Source organism: Oscarella lobularis, chromosome 9, assembly GCF_947507565.1.
Source record: "Oscarella lobularis chromosome 9, ooOscLobu1.1, whole genome shotgun sequence".
Taxonomy (NCBI): domain Eukaryota; kingdom Metazoa; phylum Porifera; class Homoscleromorpha; order Homosclerophorida; family Oscarellidae; genus Oscarella; species Oscarella lobularis.
The window spans coordinates 2,901,783-2,917,804 of NC_089183.1; the positions used below are offsets into that span (position 1 = coordinate 2,901,783).

The 16,022-nt window shown below is 42.1% G+C and overlaps 2 protein-coding genes across 2 annotated transcripts; both read left to right on the forward strand.

The window, feature by feature from the left end:
• Positions 1-1,861: 1,861 nt before the first annotated feature.
• On the forward strand, positions 1,862-6,427 carry LOC136191453 (uncharacterized). Its single transcript, XM_065979776.1, has 6 exons — positions 1,862-2,036; positions 2,310-2,450; positions 2,673-2,894; positions 2,946-3,007; positions 3,056-3,082; positions 3,140-6,427. Exons 1-6 carry the CDS (start codon positions 1,862-1,864, stop codon positions 6,425-6,427), a joined length of 3,915 nt encoding a protein of 1,304 aa, XP_065835848.1.
• A 1,237-nt stretch (positions 6,428-7,664) lies between these two features.
• On the forward strand, positions 7,665-16,008 carry LOC136191407 (uncharacterized). The gene has a single exon (XM_065979732.1). The coding sequence runs from the start codon at positions 7,712-7,714 to the stop codon at positions 15,500-15,502; it is 7,791 nt and encodes a 2,596-aa protein (XP_065835804.1). The 5' UTR covers positions 7,665-7,711; the 3' UTR covers positions 15,503-16,008.
• Positions 16,009-16,022: the final 14 nt, after the last annotated feature.

The following is a 16,022-nucleotide window of genomic DNA, read 5'->3' on the forward strand; positions in this document are numbered from 1 at the left end:
TCTCCGCGGCTTCTTCCGCTGTTCGTCGCGGCTATTTGCCATCACTGCACAACGAATGCACCGTCTGAACAACTTCGCGTGCAAGCAACGGCTCCCAGACGGCGATTCTCTCCGTCTCGTGCCTTCCGCGACGTGCGTTAGACAACCACACCCGACTGTCAGCACCAGCAGCAAATTAGCACCAAGGCAATCATTATCAGAGCGTTTGAGTCTCTCGCAGACTTAGAGCGAGAGGTGTCTAGCTCACGTGCTAAAGCACGTTCACTCCCAACTACTCACCGTACGCGACTCCGTCTTGGTAATCATGGGTGATGAGACCGTCTCTTTTCCCGATTTTGAGGAACCGTGGAAAAACAGCGACGCTACGCTGATCGTAGAGGACAAAATTTTCTACGTTCATCAGATTGTGCTCGGCGTGGCGTCACCCTTCTTTGAAACTCTTTTTGCTGAGGCCAAATTTGCAGAAGGAACGACTAAGACAGCGACACTGAAAGGAAAAACAGCTGCTGATGTTCGCGACTTGCTTCAGGTTTTGTATCCTCCGCACAAGGATCTAACAAGCAAGTGCAATAAGTAATTGGAAGGTGGTTTTAAATTAACCAACCGTCTATGTCTAGAAAGCATGATCAACCGTATTTTGCCTCTTGCCGAAGAGTTTCTCATGCTAGGAATAAAAAGAACGTGCGAAAAAGCTTTGCTCAGTTATGGCAAATTTGACCTCAACTCAGTCGTCTTGGCAGATTGTTACAATCTGCCTCGTTTGAGGGAATCTGCTTTAGAGTACATAGGAAACAAATATTCCTTTCGTAGTCTTCTGAATGACGAATTGTTTAAAAAGTTAGAGGGATCGAGTAAAAGTCAGATACTTGAAAAACGAATTCGACACGTTTTTGGCCGTCTCCCTAGAGACGTTGAGCAGCTTCTTCTTGATTATGAAAGAACCAATGGTAAAGTCAACATATCTAAAGTCAAGGAAAAATTGGTGCAAGTGTGCACGCTTGAACCACATACGTTGTCAACTGATAAAATTTCAAGTTTTGGACTGTATTCAACTCCCTGCTGGTAGACAACATGTACTATTTGGTTTTTCAACACTTATGACTAAATTGCTCAATCGTGGTACAGTAACTCATTTTTTGTTAGGAGACTGAGGTTTACCTACTGCAAATATAATCAATTAATTAAATATGTTTTAGGGAAATGCTAGTAGCACCGTACTTCAATTTCAGGAACCTGACTTGAAAAATGTGACGAGACAACAATGAGTGAGAGTGGACTGCAATGTGATAGAACAATGCCACTGTCGTTCTCCAACTAACCAAATGATGGAACCTCTATAGACTTGGCAACTTTGATTTCACGTCTCCCCAAACAAGTGGGAGACGCGAGGACTGCTAAGATGCGCTCATTGATTTTTTTTTCGTCCAGAGATGATTGGCCTTGCACCGGCTCTCCTATCGGCGTTTAGCTTCTCTTCGCTTCGTTACAGTCATTTTGGGAGAGGGGACGTCAGTATCCCTAATCCCAGTACAGTGCAGTACGCTTAGGCAAACGACAGGTACGAAACGGAGTCGACCATGGCGGGGGAAAACGACAGCTGTAGACGATGCGATGACAGGGTTCTCCCCCGATGCGCGAAGATGCGCGAAGCGAACGCTTGCAACGGACCCGTATGTTTGTTGGGTGGAGCTGTCTACTCACTTTCACCACGGATACTTCTTCTAGTATCCGTGCTTTCACTCACTCTCGGTCATTCGCGTTGCCTTCAAGCATCTGTGCTGAAAGATTTGTTGTAAGTCGTAGTTAGGCCGCATCTTTATCAGGCTAGTCTCTGTAGACCCATTTATTCCGTAGAGCCAACATGGGTGACCCAAAATGGAAGCAATTTCTTAATCCTGTGATGAGCGAAGCAGTTGATGCTCTCGCTAGCCTTATTTCAGCAAAACTCTTTGATAAACTACTGGAAAGAAAGTGTCTCACCGATGAACAATATGAGAAATTAGTTCAAAGTCTTGACGATTCTCAGATCATCTCGAGTGAGATTGCTCGCAAACTGTTTCTAACGCTAAAACGCCTCCCGCATCCATCGTTTGACAATTTCTGCGCCGTGATAGAGCACGTCTATGGGAATAATGACCTCTTTTGTTGTTTGAACCCTTCTCTGCAAAAATCGAAGGATGTGGACACTGCAAGCCAATCCTGTGAACAATTTTCTGACACTTTTTCTGAAGACGACGTATTACCGGTAGATATTTTTGTTGATGAAAAGCTAATGGAAGAGTATAAACCTCATCATGAATGTGTCGTAGGCTTAGTTAAATCAAACATAGCGATGCCTGAAATGAAAACTGGAAAGCTTCGAGTTTATCTTCAGAGTCTCTCCAGCATGAAACTAAAACATCCTTACAAGAAGCGAGTTGGAAATGAAATTGTCATTTCTGAGAGTTGTGGTCTAAGAATTTTCCTACCAGAAACAACAACGGAGCATTTCGAGAAGCAAAAAAAGATCATTTTTCGAAGGGTTTCTAGCTTATTAGACTTCACAAACATAGAGATTCTGCCAGGAAGTTGTTACGTTATTCTCTCTCTTAGAGGAATTGACTTTGTGAGATTCCTATGTAATCTACATGATTCTCGATTACTGATTCCTTTTATTCAACTTGACCCTAAAGTTGAGATTGAGTTTGACAGCCTTCGTCCTGTCAAAATGACTTGTCTTTTGAAGCAGACAGTGATGATGTCAACAGTAGCACATGCTCTTCCTGCAGTCAAGCAAACAGCTAGTAGGCTAAGTCGTCTTTTAGCCAAATGCCAGGATTGCTATTATTGTCTTGATACTATGGCAAATCTACAGAGCGAAGTACGTCGGAGAGTAACACAGACCGCTCTGCAAGGTTCAGTAAACGCGAGGGGTGCATAGCATGAATAAACGGTTTTATTTGCAGGAAAAGAAAGAGAAAGAGCAAATTTGCAACCTACAGTTATCAACCCAACCGCTGTTTTTAAGGTAATTGCATGGTTTCTTTGATGGTTTCATACAAATGTTGGACTTTAGAATGCAGAAAGAAACCTCGATAATTGGGTACTTCTTTGTTACAGATTACACTGTACATTTAAAATTATACGTTGTCTTTTATAGGCTGCGAACATTTTGAAATCTAGAAGAGAAACTCTTATACCCCAACGTCTGCTAATTTCTTCACTTGCTCGCTCCTATTCCACTCTTCGCCAGTCCCTCAGCGTCACTCGAAAGTCTGCATCTCAGGCTAAAGGCGACGAGTCTCGAGATGATTCTGACTCTAATGATACGAATGTTTGCCAACTATGCGAACTGTACGGCGAGAAAACGAAGGCCGAAGTTGTCTGCATTAGCGGCTGCAAGCTCGATCACCACTGCATGGATTGTTGGGAGCATGCCCACAAAAGACCCAAACTGCGCAACCACAAGTATAAAAGAGTTTCGGATCCTTTTAAGTTTGAGAGAAAACAAACAGCACTAAACTTGGTGAGAAACGAGAAAATTTCAACGTTGCCCAAATCGACTTTACCTTGGAAGACTCTAGCACCAGGTTTGTTTCAGCTTTTTAAAGTTGTCTTGGCCGATACCGATGAAAAGGTAGTGGTTGTAGAGGAAGAACTTGCCGGTCTCTGCAACACGTTTACACCTAATTGTTGTACTCTTGATTGTTCTGAAATTGACTTTAACTCGTTGAAAGCGCTTTCTGTCACTCCTATTGGACTAGTAGGAGACAATCGAGCAATTCATGGTTTCCTTCAAAATCATCTTAAGCTCAAGGATGTTGACTACAATACAATGGTTGATCCTGATGTCTGCCCCGCCGGCTTGTACGCCCTCATGCCCAACAAATCGACGCTTGTCGTATTTTACTGGCGATTAGGCCGTCACACGGAAAACAATAGAATTACCTGTCAAATGTTAAGGCACGTTAGAGATTTATGTCACGAAGTTGTCGTGTGCATTGAAGAAAAAATCTTGTCAAATCTGAAATTTCCTCGACCACAAAAAAGAGATCATCTGTTAATGTACAAACACGTAACAATAGACAATGAAGTTATTAAACACCAAGCAAGAGCCTCAAATGGGTTTGACGCTGCTTTTGAAGCCACAAGCGAGAAAGTCGTTCTTTCTAATAACGAACTGAATGTGTATTTGTGCACTCCTTCCCTTCATCGATCATCGTTCAAACAGTCGTCTATGAAAGACAGATATAAGGTTTTCAGGCTTGAAGTAACAAATGACGAGAAAGTTGCTGCTGACGCTGATCCAAACCATACGTTTCGTCCTCTGTTCAAGTTTTTACGTGGCGCTGAGATGAGTCTACAAATAGATGACTTAGAAGTGAAAGCCTTGTTCTCGTCATCATACGAAGACAACATGATTCTTGTAGCATGTTCAAGACCAAGTGGTATTGGAAAAAATCGTGCTGATGGTGACAGTGACATGGTTGTCTATGTCGATAATTGGAGAAATTTGACAGATAACGTATTTAAACGTTTTGTGAAAAAACACATTAGCCTGTTGGCTTTTGATGCAAAAACACGGCTTTTGGCATTGTGCTACAACGACAGGAAACAAATCGCTATTTTTGAGTTCACAGAATATTTTACGAACCTCAAACACTATTCTGACATTTCATTGAATGACATCTCTATACAAGAGGTTTTGCATATGCAATTTATACAAGGGAAAAAAGAAATTCTCTTAGTTGGCTCAAATTCAAAAGGCTACATTTACAGCATCAAATATCATGTTTTTACCGCCGGCGTTTTGAATTTGGAAGTAGAAGAAGAGTCATTGGCAGATGTTATTTCTTACGATGACTTTGTAATTACTGTAACAAAAGAGGCTGCCAGCGACAAAAAGGAAGGAGTCAAAACAGAGAGTTGTCGGTGCAATTTCAGCGTTAGAGCGTACTCTTCTGAAACGCGTGATCTACTTTGCAAGGAAAAGTTGTACACGTTTGTCAACGTAAGCCAAAAGTCTAAGTTTCGCCTAGTTGAGCTTTCGTCTCAGCTGCACCTAGTTTGCATTGACGTTACTTCAGGAAAATGTCAGTCTGCTCGTCTCAGCCTTATTTCACCTGGCACAAACATCGTTACAATGCAGGCTTCCAGTAGAGAAAATGACGATTTAAAAGACAATGAAATTTTGGAAAATTTTCTTACAATTTTTCGAAAGTACCCAATAACCAATAGCTATGCAAAAGAAACCAAGCCACTTAGAGTTGCATTTGCTATTCCAAACCAGCCCAATCCATACGCCTTTCGGAAAAGTTTTCAAGATAATGTGGAATCATATTTTCACAGCATGTTTAGAGCTCTTCAGGCGGAGACAGGAAAGCAAGTAGACCAATTAGAAAAAGGAATGAGGCTTCAAACTTGTTTTACTGATGACATGTCAGCCGTCTTTTCTTATCCGTACGAACCAGTGAAAGTCAGTGACTTTGTCTTGGCCGTATCGACCGCTGTACCAATCCAAATTGCCAGACCAGAAAATAATCGTCTAATTCCCCTGACAAAAGGAGGGAACGTCGTGCTTGCTGGATCATTGTCTTCAACTGATGACGTCAAAGCCGCCTTTTCTTTTGGGGTATATGAAGCAGTCTTGCGTTACGCAAAAGCACCGGCAAAAGTAATATCAGCTACAGGCATGAAAAGAGTTGGTAAAAGTTTTCTGCTCAATCACATGACGGGTTCTCTGTTTGACGTTGCTGGTGGCAGAGGTACACAGGGAGTATGGATGGCTATTAAACTTTATCCAGACGTCACTGTTATCGCACTTGATTTTGAAGGCTTTGGCTCTTCTGAAAGAAGCACGATAGAAGACGTGCTCATGGTTCTTTTTGGCGCTGCAGTAAGTTCACTGACTGTGTTGAAAATGGCGCCTCGATTCGACAAGAATACAAGGCGACTGTTTGACTTCATACAAGAAAGCGCCAACCGGTTTACACTTACGCAAAGCGACACAAAGCAGCTGTTTAACGGAAAGCTTGCCATTCTTTGCAAAGACGTACCCTTCGGTGATTCTACAGCCATTAGATATGAGATAAAAGCTAAAATAGAGGAAATGCTGAAGAATACTTCTCACAACAATTTTGGTACTAAATTATATAGTGAAAAGCTTCGTGTTTTAACCTCGGAAACATTTGGAAAAGAAGATATGTTCGCAAGTTTTGACATGATAAAAGAGTACCTTCATGAGCAAGAAGAAGGATTGTCTGCTACAGAAAAAAGCCTTAAAGTTACAGACAATCCTGAGGACACTGGCTGTCAACGCCAACGCCAACGCCAACGCATTCTTTCTGCAAGCAGTATCGCTCATGTAATGAAAACTGCTCTTGCCAAAATATATTTGCTGGACTGGAAATCTTTTGAAAATGCAGAACTTGAAGAAATCCATGCTTAACTGAAGTTACACGTTAAATCTGCTGTGACACGTGGCGCCACGTCATTGTGGTGTTGTTAAGTGTTTAGGATTAGAATGAGTGTGTTTTTTTGTATGTAGAAAGAGTTTTATGTAAAGTGATGCTGTCTAGCTTTGTTAGACTAAGGTAGAAAAACAAATAAGTTCTTTGCGGTCGTTCTGAGAAAGACGTGCAATTTTGAGGTGCCTGGTAGCTAATTTGATCAAGCCCAAACGGTGAAAGTATTATGCTTCCATTGGGAAAGTGGAATCGATCATTCTGTTGTGACAGGCAGAGGACATTGTCGAGTACGATGCAAAAGAGCTCGATCCGCCACTTGGATGAGGATCATGAACTCTTAGAGGAGTCCCTTCGTGGCAACGCTCAATACCCAAGCATTCGAGAGAATTGCGAAAGCAAGAAAGAATGTGAGAGCAAGATCGAGGAAAAGGCGTGCATGGAGAGGCTCCTCTAGCCGTCGGGTTTCCTAGTACTGCCACGCTTACATGCATGTGCAGTTCATGCACGACGTCGCGAAGACGGCCCAGATCCTAATTGGTTTTAGCGAGCACCGTTCATGAACGTCTGAGCATAGATACTGGAGTATCTATGGTCTGAGCGTTGCCTCAACAGTCGATCACCGAAATCGTGAATTGTCCTGGTTTTCCGTCTTCTTTTGAGAGCACGACACCTACTGATAGGTCAGCGAGAACTAAAAATAATTCCCTAAATCCCTAAGTATTCGATCGTCCGAGGGGGCTTTCCGCTTCGTGAAAACGATTGTTCAGACACAGATTGACAGCCTTGGCTGCGCCTCGGATGCCTTGCGCGTCAGATATGCTCAAACGCCGAAAAATCGTGAGTTCCCAGTCACTTGATCACTTTCTAGTCTGAGCATACCCACTTTTCTTTCCGCCAGCTTCGCATCGACAGGGATATAATAGCCTGGCATCGCAAGACACGCAAGCGAACTTTAGTTCACAACCACGTGATCATTTTGCAGTCTGAGCATGCCCACTGACCTCCGGCACCGTCCCTCTGGCCCTCTGGCCCTCTGAGAGTTTCTCGCTCCGCATGGCAAGCGATCGAGCAGTGAATGCGCTCTAACTTCCTTCTAATTGACGATTCCTAGAAGAGGTCGCTCTTACGCGCATCTCGTGAGCTCTTGTACCAGTTGGTGCCAGCCATCGCCCACATATCCAGGAACTTTTCACTCCTACATGCACCTCGTGATTTCTCTTGTTTGCGATTTCGTCTTCTTGGCAACCGCTAGAAAACGCTTCGAAATGTCTGCGGATCATGTTGAATCTGACGATCCTTGGAATCGCTGGGTAATCCCTCATTTTCCTGACGTAATTTCGGCTCTTAAGCCAAGTATTCTACGCGACCACTTGTTTGCCAATAAACTACTCACACTTGAAGAGATGCAAACGCTACGATCTAAGCCTTCTGAAATCGAAGCAGCTCGTTATCTGCTTCTGGATGTCTTGTTTAGCAGGCTGCCTAAACAGGAGACGTTTGATAAGTTCTGTGAAATCCTTCGGAAGACGCCCCAACAACGCGCTATTCTAGATGTGTTTCCACATCATTCCACATCAGAATTTGTTCGTGAGAGGTTTAGTGAAGCCAATGCGATATCTAAATCTGGCTCGACCCCTCACGTACCCGGAAATGAAAATAAAAAGTCGCTAATTTTTTATTTTGAATGCAGTGAAACTGGTTTGACTTCTGATTGGTCAGCCAATCTGAAGTCGCTTGTCGCCGAGAAACTAATCATTTTACCGAAAGAAGTATGTCTAATGGCTGTCAATCCAGAGGACTTCTGGAATATATCTGACAGCCTAGAAAACAGTGAAAAAGGAGTAATGCGAATGTGCCTTATTATGCTGCGATTCGACGACGTGGAGGTTATCTCTGAAGTTTTAGAAATAGCGATGAAACGATTGTTTTGTTTCAAGCAAACAGTAGTATTAAGAGAGACGTCTTCTAGCAGCGTCAAGTTCATTTTCTGCGTACCTCTGTCTGAGGCAGTTTTTATCGTTTCTTCTCTCGGTGAACCAGGACGAAAGCTGCACTTTGAGAAGCGACTTAAGCAGCTACTACCGGAGCTGTCAGAGCTCACCCTGCACGCTAGGGAACTTTATATTGACATTAAAATGCATGGCTTTGGGCCAGATCAGAGGCTTCATTTTCTTGCGCGAAAGAACGGTAGTCTTGAAACAATTAAGCATCTCCTGGCACAGGCAGACTCGCCAAAGTCTGGTGACTTACACGATGTGCAGGGTAATACTCCTCTGATCCTTGCATCTCAATGGAAACAGAGTCAATATGTCAATTTGTTGTTGAAAGCTGGCGCAGACGCCAATCAGTCAAATTCTCTAGGATACACTGCGCTTCATTACGCGGCTGCTGGCGGTGATGTTGAAACAATTCAACTACTTCACAAGCATGGCGCTAGTCTGGACGTCACGACGAAGCGACTCAGGAGGACTCCGTTGGTTTTGGCTTTGCGAAATGATCGGCTGGAAGCCGTTAGAATACTTATTTCGCTAGGAGCTGACGTTATGCAGGCAGGAAAATTTGGTCAACTTCCTCTTCATGAAACTATGTCTGTCACTACCCGTCATCTGCTTTATGAGACAGTGATGAAAACTTTTTCTGGTCTAAGAAAGAAATCAGGGCAGTTCTCTGTTTTGCCGCTTTCTAATGCAGCACACTGCCAAATTTTAACACTTTTAACCTGGAATTGTCGCAAATGTAATCAAAAAGTCGTATTGCAAAGCAGGTGTCTTCTGCCATGCGATTGTTCTTTTGCGAAGAACGCAGAATCTTCGATTGCAGCTGAAGTTGTAGAGCGCGAAAGCATTCCTCATCACGAAACGGATCCCACCAACTCTGACATTAATCTATGCTCTATCTGCGAAACGTTTCGTGGCAAGAAAATCAGTGCCACTTACTTTTGCTCCGACTGCAACGCAGTTTTTTGTAACGAGTGTTTTGAATTTTGTCACCGGGAACCAGAGCGCTCTGGTCATAAATGTTGGAAAATTGCTCAAACACCTTATGAAACCTTGCCTACTAACAAGATCTGGCTTAGCGAAGAGTGTGCGGATTTTTTAAATTCGCTGCCTGCATCGTCTCTTCCTTGGAAAGCAGTGGCACCAAGTCTTTTTAGACTTTTGGAAGTTGTGTTTGACGTGTCTGGTTCAAATAGTGTTCTTGAGAAAATTGTTGTTGTAGAGGAAGAACTCTCCAGCCTCTGCAACGCATTTTCTCCTAAGAGCAGTTCGTCTGCAGATTGTTCAAAGATAGACTTTGATGCTCTAAAAAAGCACTCTGTTACCGCTATTGGGCTAGTCGGTGACCAAGATGCTGTAAAGAATCTATTGCAAACACACCTTCGTTTTAGTTCGGCAGATTACGATAAAATGACCGACTCCGAAATTTGTCCTTCTGGTTTGTACGCTCTAATGCCTAACAGAACAGCAGTTTTTCTGTTCTACTGGACATCATCTCGCTATGTTTCAGCCTATAAAAATAGAAGTATAACCTGCCAAATGTTAAGGCACATCAGAGACTTATGCGATGAAATTGTGGTATGCTTTGATAAGAAGACACTTTCAAACCTTAAATTGATTCGTCCCGCAAAAGAAGAGCAATCCTTCCATCAAAACGTTGTTGTTCGATGTGAACGCATCGAACAGACTGCAACAGCCTCAGTTGGATTTCACGCAACTTTCGAACCCACGGAAGAGAATGTCGTTGTATCTAACAGTTTGCATAGTCTCTATCTGTGCTCTCCGCGCTCTGATCAAATCGTTAGTCGAGCGTTCACGCTGAGAAGAACGTTTATGGGCTATCCAAAAGAAGTCTGCAGTCACTTTGACAGTTTTAAAGACTACAGAGTAATTTGGAAAGCACGTAGCGGTGGTAGCTGGTTACATCCAGTGTTTACTTTGGAATCTATCAGAGTATTTTTACGAGTTGCATTTCCTCATATTGAGAGGAAACTAGAAATGATTGATGATAACGAGACAAAGGCAAAGCAAGAGTACGAAAATAAAGAAAGAAAGCTTAAGGATTTATTTGAAGGCGAGCGACAGTCAGTCCAGCTATGCTGGAAAAAGGAAATTGTTGATTTTCTGAAAGAAACGTTTGCTGCAGAAGAAACGATCGACGAGCTAAATTTGGAGCCATGCGTAGTACCGCCAGGTGACTGTAAAAGTATGGCCAAGACTTTGTTTTCAAGAGAATTACAGGAACGGATAAAGAAAGACTTTTACCGTCTCAGAAAAAGAACGTCTGCTCTTCAGCATTTTTTGAGTACAATGAGTACAGTGGAGCAGCCAACCATTGACGAAGAGGAAGCTAGAGAATTTTATAATTTAAGCGTTAGCACTAGCCAAGCCCTCTCCAACCTTGAATCAGCCCGAAATGTACTTGCTGTAAGGGTTGCAAAACGATTTCTGAAGCGTTTCTTCCCAAAAAAGGAATCGGGAGTTGATTCATCAAAATTTAAGATTCCCGAAGAACGCGTTGTTAAAGAATGTCATTTAAAATATTACCGAATTCTTCGAGGAGAATGGATTTTAAAGAAGTGCCCATATAATAGTAGCGAACAATGGCGGCATTTCCGCAAAGATCTTCCATCTGAGAAGTTGGATTTACAGCTAAAAAGTTTTGAAGAAGAAAGGGAGCAAATTGTAAGAGTAACAAGTGAAGGCAGAGAGTTTGGAGACGGTTCACTTTTACTCAAAATCCACGAGTTTGCTAGCCTAGCTGGCAAATTTAAGCTAACATACGAAAAAGAATATTACGAAGGAGCAAAGATCAAATTTGACGTTTGCAAGCTGGATGTGCCAAGTTCTGAATTAGCAGCTTCTAGCGTCAACCAGACTTTGATTCATCCTGTTTTTTCACATTTAAAAGGAGCAGAATTTAGTATAGTAAAAAACCATCTTGAGGTCAGAGCGCTATATTCCATGCCAGAGACGAATCTAATGCTTTTGCTGGCATACCTCAAACCCGCAGACGAAAATGAAACTCGTATCTTACCGCAGAAGATTGAATTTTACAACTCCACTGGTGGAATGATTGTTTTCTTTGGGAAATGGGCAAGCCTTACTAAAGCGAACGTCATAAAATGCATTGCTCACAAGAATATCTACCTTACCGCTTTTGATGCAGAAAAACGACTTTTGGCCCTTTATGACGCCTCTGAAAGACACATCGCAATTTACGAATTTAGTGATTACGTCTTTCAGCTCAGGTCTCGCAGCGAACACAGCATGAAAGATTTCTTTACTGGTGCTGAAATTGTACACATGCAGATTATAAGCGAAAGGGAGATTTTACTTGTCGATTCTGGTTCGCAAGCGTCTATATATGACGTAAAACGAGAAAGAATGACGAGCGGAACTTTGAAATTAGGGAATGACGGGGAGACTTTGAGTTCAGTTATCACTTTCAAGGAGTTTGTACTTACCATCTCCCAAAGACCTAGTTATTCGAGTATGAGCGAGGAAGGTAGAGGAAAAGAGGCAACCAGTTGCGACTTCTGTGTCCGAGCGTATTCTTCTAGCAGTTTCAAACCAGTTGGCAAACACGAAATACACTGCTTTGTAGATAAAAATCGGCATTCTCAGTTTCGTTTAATTCAACTTTCGGAACAGTTGCACCTAGTTTGCCTAGATTTCTCTGCTGGTAGCTGCCAATCTGTTTGTCTAAATCTGATTTCTTCCGGTAATACTCTTAAGGTTTCTTCAAGTGAAGCAGATGACGACAGTGCGAAGCTTGAAAAAAACGAAATTTTGGAAAACTTCTATGAAATATTTCGGAAATATTCTATTTCTCATTGCTTCAGCCAGCAATTGCTCCAGCTGAAAATCACATTTGTAATTGTAAAGGAAATCTTTTCACTAAAAGAATTTCAACGAAGCATGCAGGTCTATTTTCGCAACATGTTTCGAGCTCTTGAAAAAGAAACAGGTAAAGAAGTGAAGCATTTGGTTGAAACAATGAGACTTCGTGTTTGCTCCAGTGACTGCTTATCAGATGTGTTGACCTGTCGTTATAAACCATGTGAGACGGACCAGTTTATTTTAACTGTGGCAACTTGTGTACCTATTCAAATAGCTAGGGCGGAGAACAACCTACTTTGTCCTCTGTCAAAAGGCGTCAATCTTTGCTCACTTGAATCTCTAAATGATGTTTTAGACCTTGTTGGTTCTATATCGTTTGGTGTTTACGAAGCTGTTCTGATGTACGCAAAGAAGCCTACAAAAATAATATCAGTCAAAGGAAAGCAGAATGCTGGCAAAAGCTACTTTCTTAACCATATGACTGGCGCTCAGTTTGATATTGCCGGGGGCAGATGCACTGAAGGCGTTTGGATGTCGGTCAAGCTTTATGAGAACGTTACCATTATTGCTCTTGACTTCGAAGGCTTAGGATCTTTTGAAAGAAGTCGGCAGGAAGACATGCTTATGGCAGTTTTTGGCGCAGCTGTCAGTTCTCTTACTGTTTTCAAAACTTCACCTTGCTTTGACAAAGAAGCAAAGAAACTGTTTGATCGTTTTCAAGACGGTGCTAGATTCCTTCAGAAAAGCGACTCGCTTTTTAAAGGAAAACTCGTCATTTTATGTAAAGACGTTCCTCTCTGCGATTCACGTGAAACTCGAAAGGAAATTACAGACAAAATACTATATGTTTTGTCACAAGACATGCAAAATAATTTTGTCCAGAAGTTGTATAACGGAGATTTTGAAGTTGCAACGTCAGCAGTTTTTGGCAGCCAGCAATTTTTTGAAATCTTTTCATGGCTCAGCAACCTTCTCTGCCAGAGAAGAGAGTCCGACCTCTTGGAGTTAGTACAGAAAGATGAACCTTCTGCAGTAACTGTAGCTAATCTTATGAAAACCGTTCTTGCTAAAATTTACCTAAACGACTGGACCCCTCTTGACCGAGTACGGATCAACAAACTAGTTGCTTTTATTAGACAGAACGCCGATGCTGCTGTTATGCAAGGATGTACGTTTGATGCCGATAAACAAAATCGTTTAGGGAAGTTTGGTACAAACGAATCTCAATTGATTGAAGACGAAATAATATCTCAATCGTTGTCAGAAGCCGATTTCGGTCTGGAGCTTTTTGCTGCTAGTCCGCAGGAAAAAAGGACAGTCAGGAAACAAATAATAACTAAGTACATGAACAAGAACAATGAAAAAATTGGTACATTTGAATGGTGTGGCTCTTTTAAAACGGAAATGAAGGCACTTGTTGAAAGAAGAATAACAAGAGTTGAAAAGTGGATTTGTATTAACACCGAGGATTTTCAAGAGGATGGTAATGTAAGGAGTCTAACTTCCGACGTAAAAAACTTGTATTTTAACCCACTTCGCCAATTTTGGACCGTTTGTTGCCAGAAATGCAAAATGTGCGATCGCTTGTGTTTGAAAGAATACAGCCACTTTGATTCGACTGGCGATCAAAGCCATGACTGCTACACTGACCACAGATGCGCCAAAACGTGTTCGTTTTGCTCTTCATCATGCAGGCATTGCGGAGGTCATGCCGGAAAGCATCAGTGCATTAATAAGACGCATACGTGCAAAGAAAAATGCGATCTGTCAGAGTACAGGCGTTGCCTGGGAATATGCGCCAAAGAGCCCGACCACACTAATGAAAGTGACACCGAACTTCGGTCACACAGGTGCGGTGCCAAAGAACATTACTGCATTGAAAACTGTGAACTTGCCGAATGTTTTTACCCCTGCGCGAAGCTGTACGATCATCTAGGAAGACATTCATGCTTGATGGACTGTTGCCCGAGAAGTTGTATTTTGTGCAGTAATCGGTGTGCAGTGAACGATCACTTTCATCCACTACTGAAAGATGCGGTTCACATTTGCCAAGAAGAGCACGATTGCAAAAGCGAATGCGAAATTCCAGGATATTGTGTTGTAGACCCGGGTCTTGAAGATAGGACGGAAACCTTTGTAGGTAATCGCAGCTGCTTTGAATTTTCTCGACGAGCAATGCAAGTTCCTAAAAAGTTTACATGTTCAAGGTCTATTCCTTCAGGCCAAACAACTCATCCTGGTTTGCATGGGTGTTCTACCGTAGTTCACACATGCAAAGAAACGTGCCCAACCTGCGGGAATATTTGCACAAAGTCACACGGTCACCAAGGTTTGCACCGCACCAATCATTCAAACATGCGTAACCAAGTCTTTGTAAACCAAAAAATTGTTTTTCGTGATCGCATTTATTGCCAGGGCGACTCGGCTTTGGCAGAAATGTGCGATCAATTTTGCAAGCGTCTTGGGCGAGGTCACACTCACATCATGCTTTGCCCATTCCAAGGCAAACATAACACAGACGATCCGAGATTGAGGCATGGTGTACAGATCAAGTGTGATGTAGATCCTCTCACTAAAAAGATAGATCCTCTCACTAAAAAGATCCTAGACGAGGTTACTCACGACTATTACTGGGAGCACTTCAATTTTGAGGACAACTGCACTGAAGAAGAAAAATGTCTCTTTAGAAAATGCAACTACGTTTGCGATACTGTTGATAACGTTAGTGGTTTAGACGTTGACAGCAATTCTTTCTGTCAGCTACCCCTGTGGCACGATCCGCTTTGCAAAGACACTGAATCAGGCCACAGCAGTAGTGGCGGTCATCACTTCCTATGCGAGCACGAAACAAACTTTCACGTCGTACTTCTTATTGACCGATCTAGTTCTATGGGTTGGAGTGATCAACAGCCAAGCAACGATAGTAATTTGAAAGGAAAGGACAGTAAACTGGACAATCGCCTTGGCGCTGTTCTGGAGAGTGTTGACAATTTTTGTCAGAGACTGTCTGAAAGAGCAATAAAAGACTGGTTAACTCTAATTACGTTTAGTGATCAAGCACAGACGCTCTTCTTTGGAAGACTGATGTCTGGTGGTGTATCAGAGACTGTTAAAGACAAAGTGAAAAGTCCTGAAGGAAATACTAAGTTTGCTCCTGCTCTAAAAGAAGCAAAGGAAGCCATTTTAAAGAAAGACGAAGCCGAACTGTCCCACTAATTATTCTGCTTAGCGACGGTAATTGCGGCGATGCAAGTGAAGCTTTCAAAGTAGCCAAGGAATTGAAATCGATAAAACCTGCTCCAAAATTGTATTGTCTTTTTTTTGGGTGGGGATGGTTTACAACTCATAAAACGGTTCTTGAAAACATATCAACGGACAGAAAAGTGTATCAATCAGAGAACGCTATTGAACTAGACAAAATTTTTCGAGAAATTGAAGAGCAGATACTTCGAGAACCGGTAGGTCTTTTAGATAGAACCTAGTTTATAGCTTATGGTAATATTTTCGTTGCATTATGTCTGTTTTTTGCCTTTTCTAGTTTATAGCTATGGTAATATTTTTGTTGCATTATGTCTGTTTTTTGCCTTTTCTAGTTTATTGCTTATGGTACTATTTTTGTTGCATTATGTCTGTTTTTTGTCTGTAAAATTTTGCCTTTTCTAGTTTATTGCATATAGTAACATTTTTGTTGCATCATGTCTGGTTCTTTTGCTTTTTCTAGCAGCCGTAAAATAAC

Coding starts and splice junctions, on each gene's coding strand:
- LOC136191453 (XM_065979776.1), top strand. CDS start 1,862: ATGGGTGACCCAAAATGGAAGCAATTTCTTAATCCTGTGATGAGCGAA. Junction 2,451..2,672: donor TGTCATTTCTGAGAGTTGTG/GTCTAAGAATTT, acceptor TTGACCCTAAAG/TTGAGATTGAGTTTGACAGC. Junction 3,008..3,055: donor ACCCAACCGCTGTTTTTAAG/GTAATTGCATGG, acceptor GTTGGACTTTAG/AATGCAGAAAGAAACCTCGA.
- LOC136191407 (XM_065979732.1), top strand. CDS start 7,712: ATGTCTGCGGATCATGTTGAATCTGACGATCCTTGGAATCGCTGGGTA.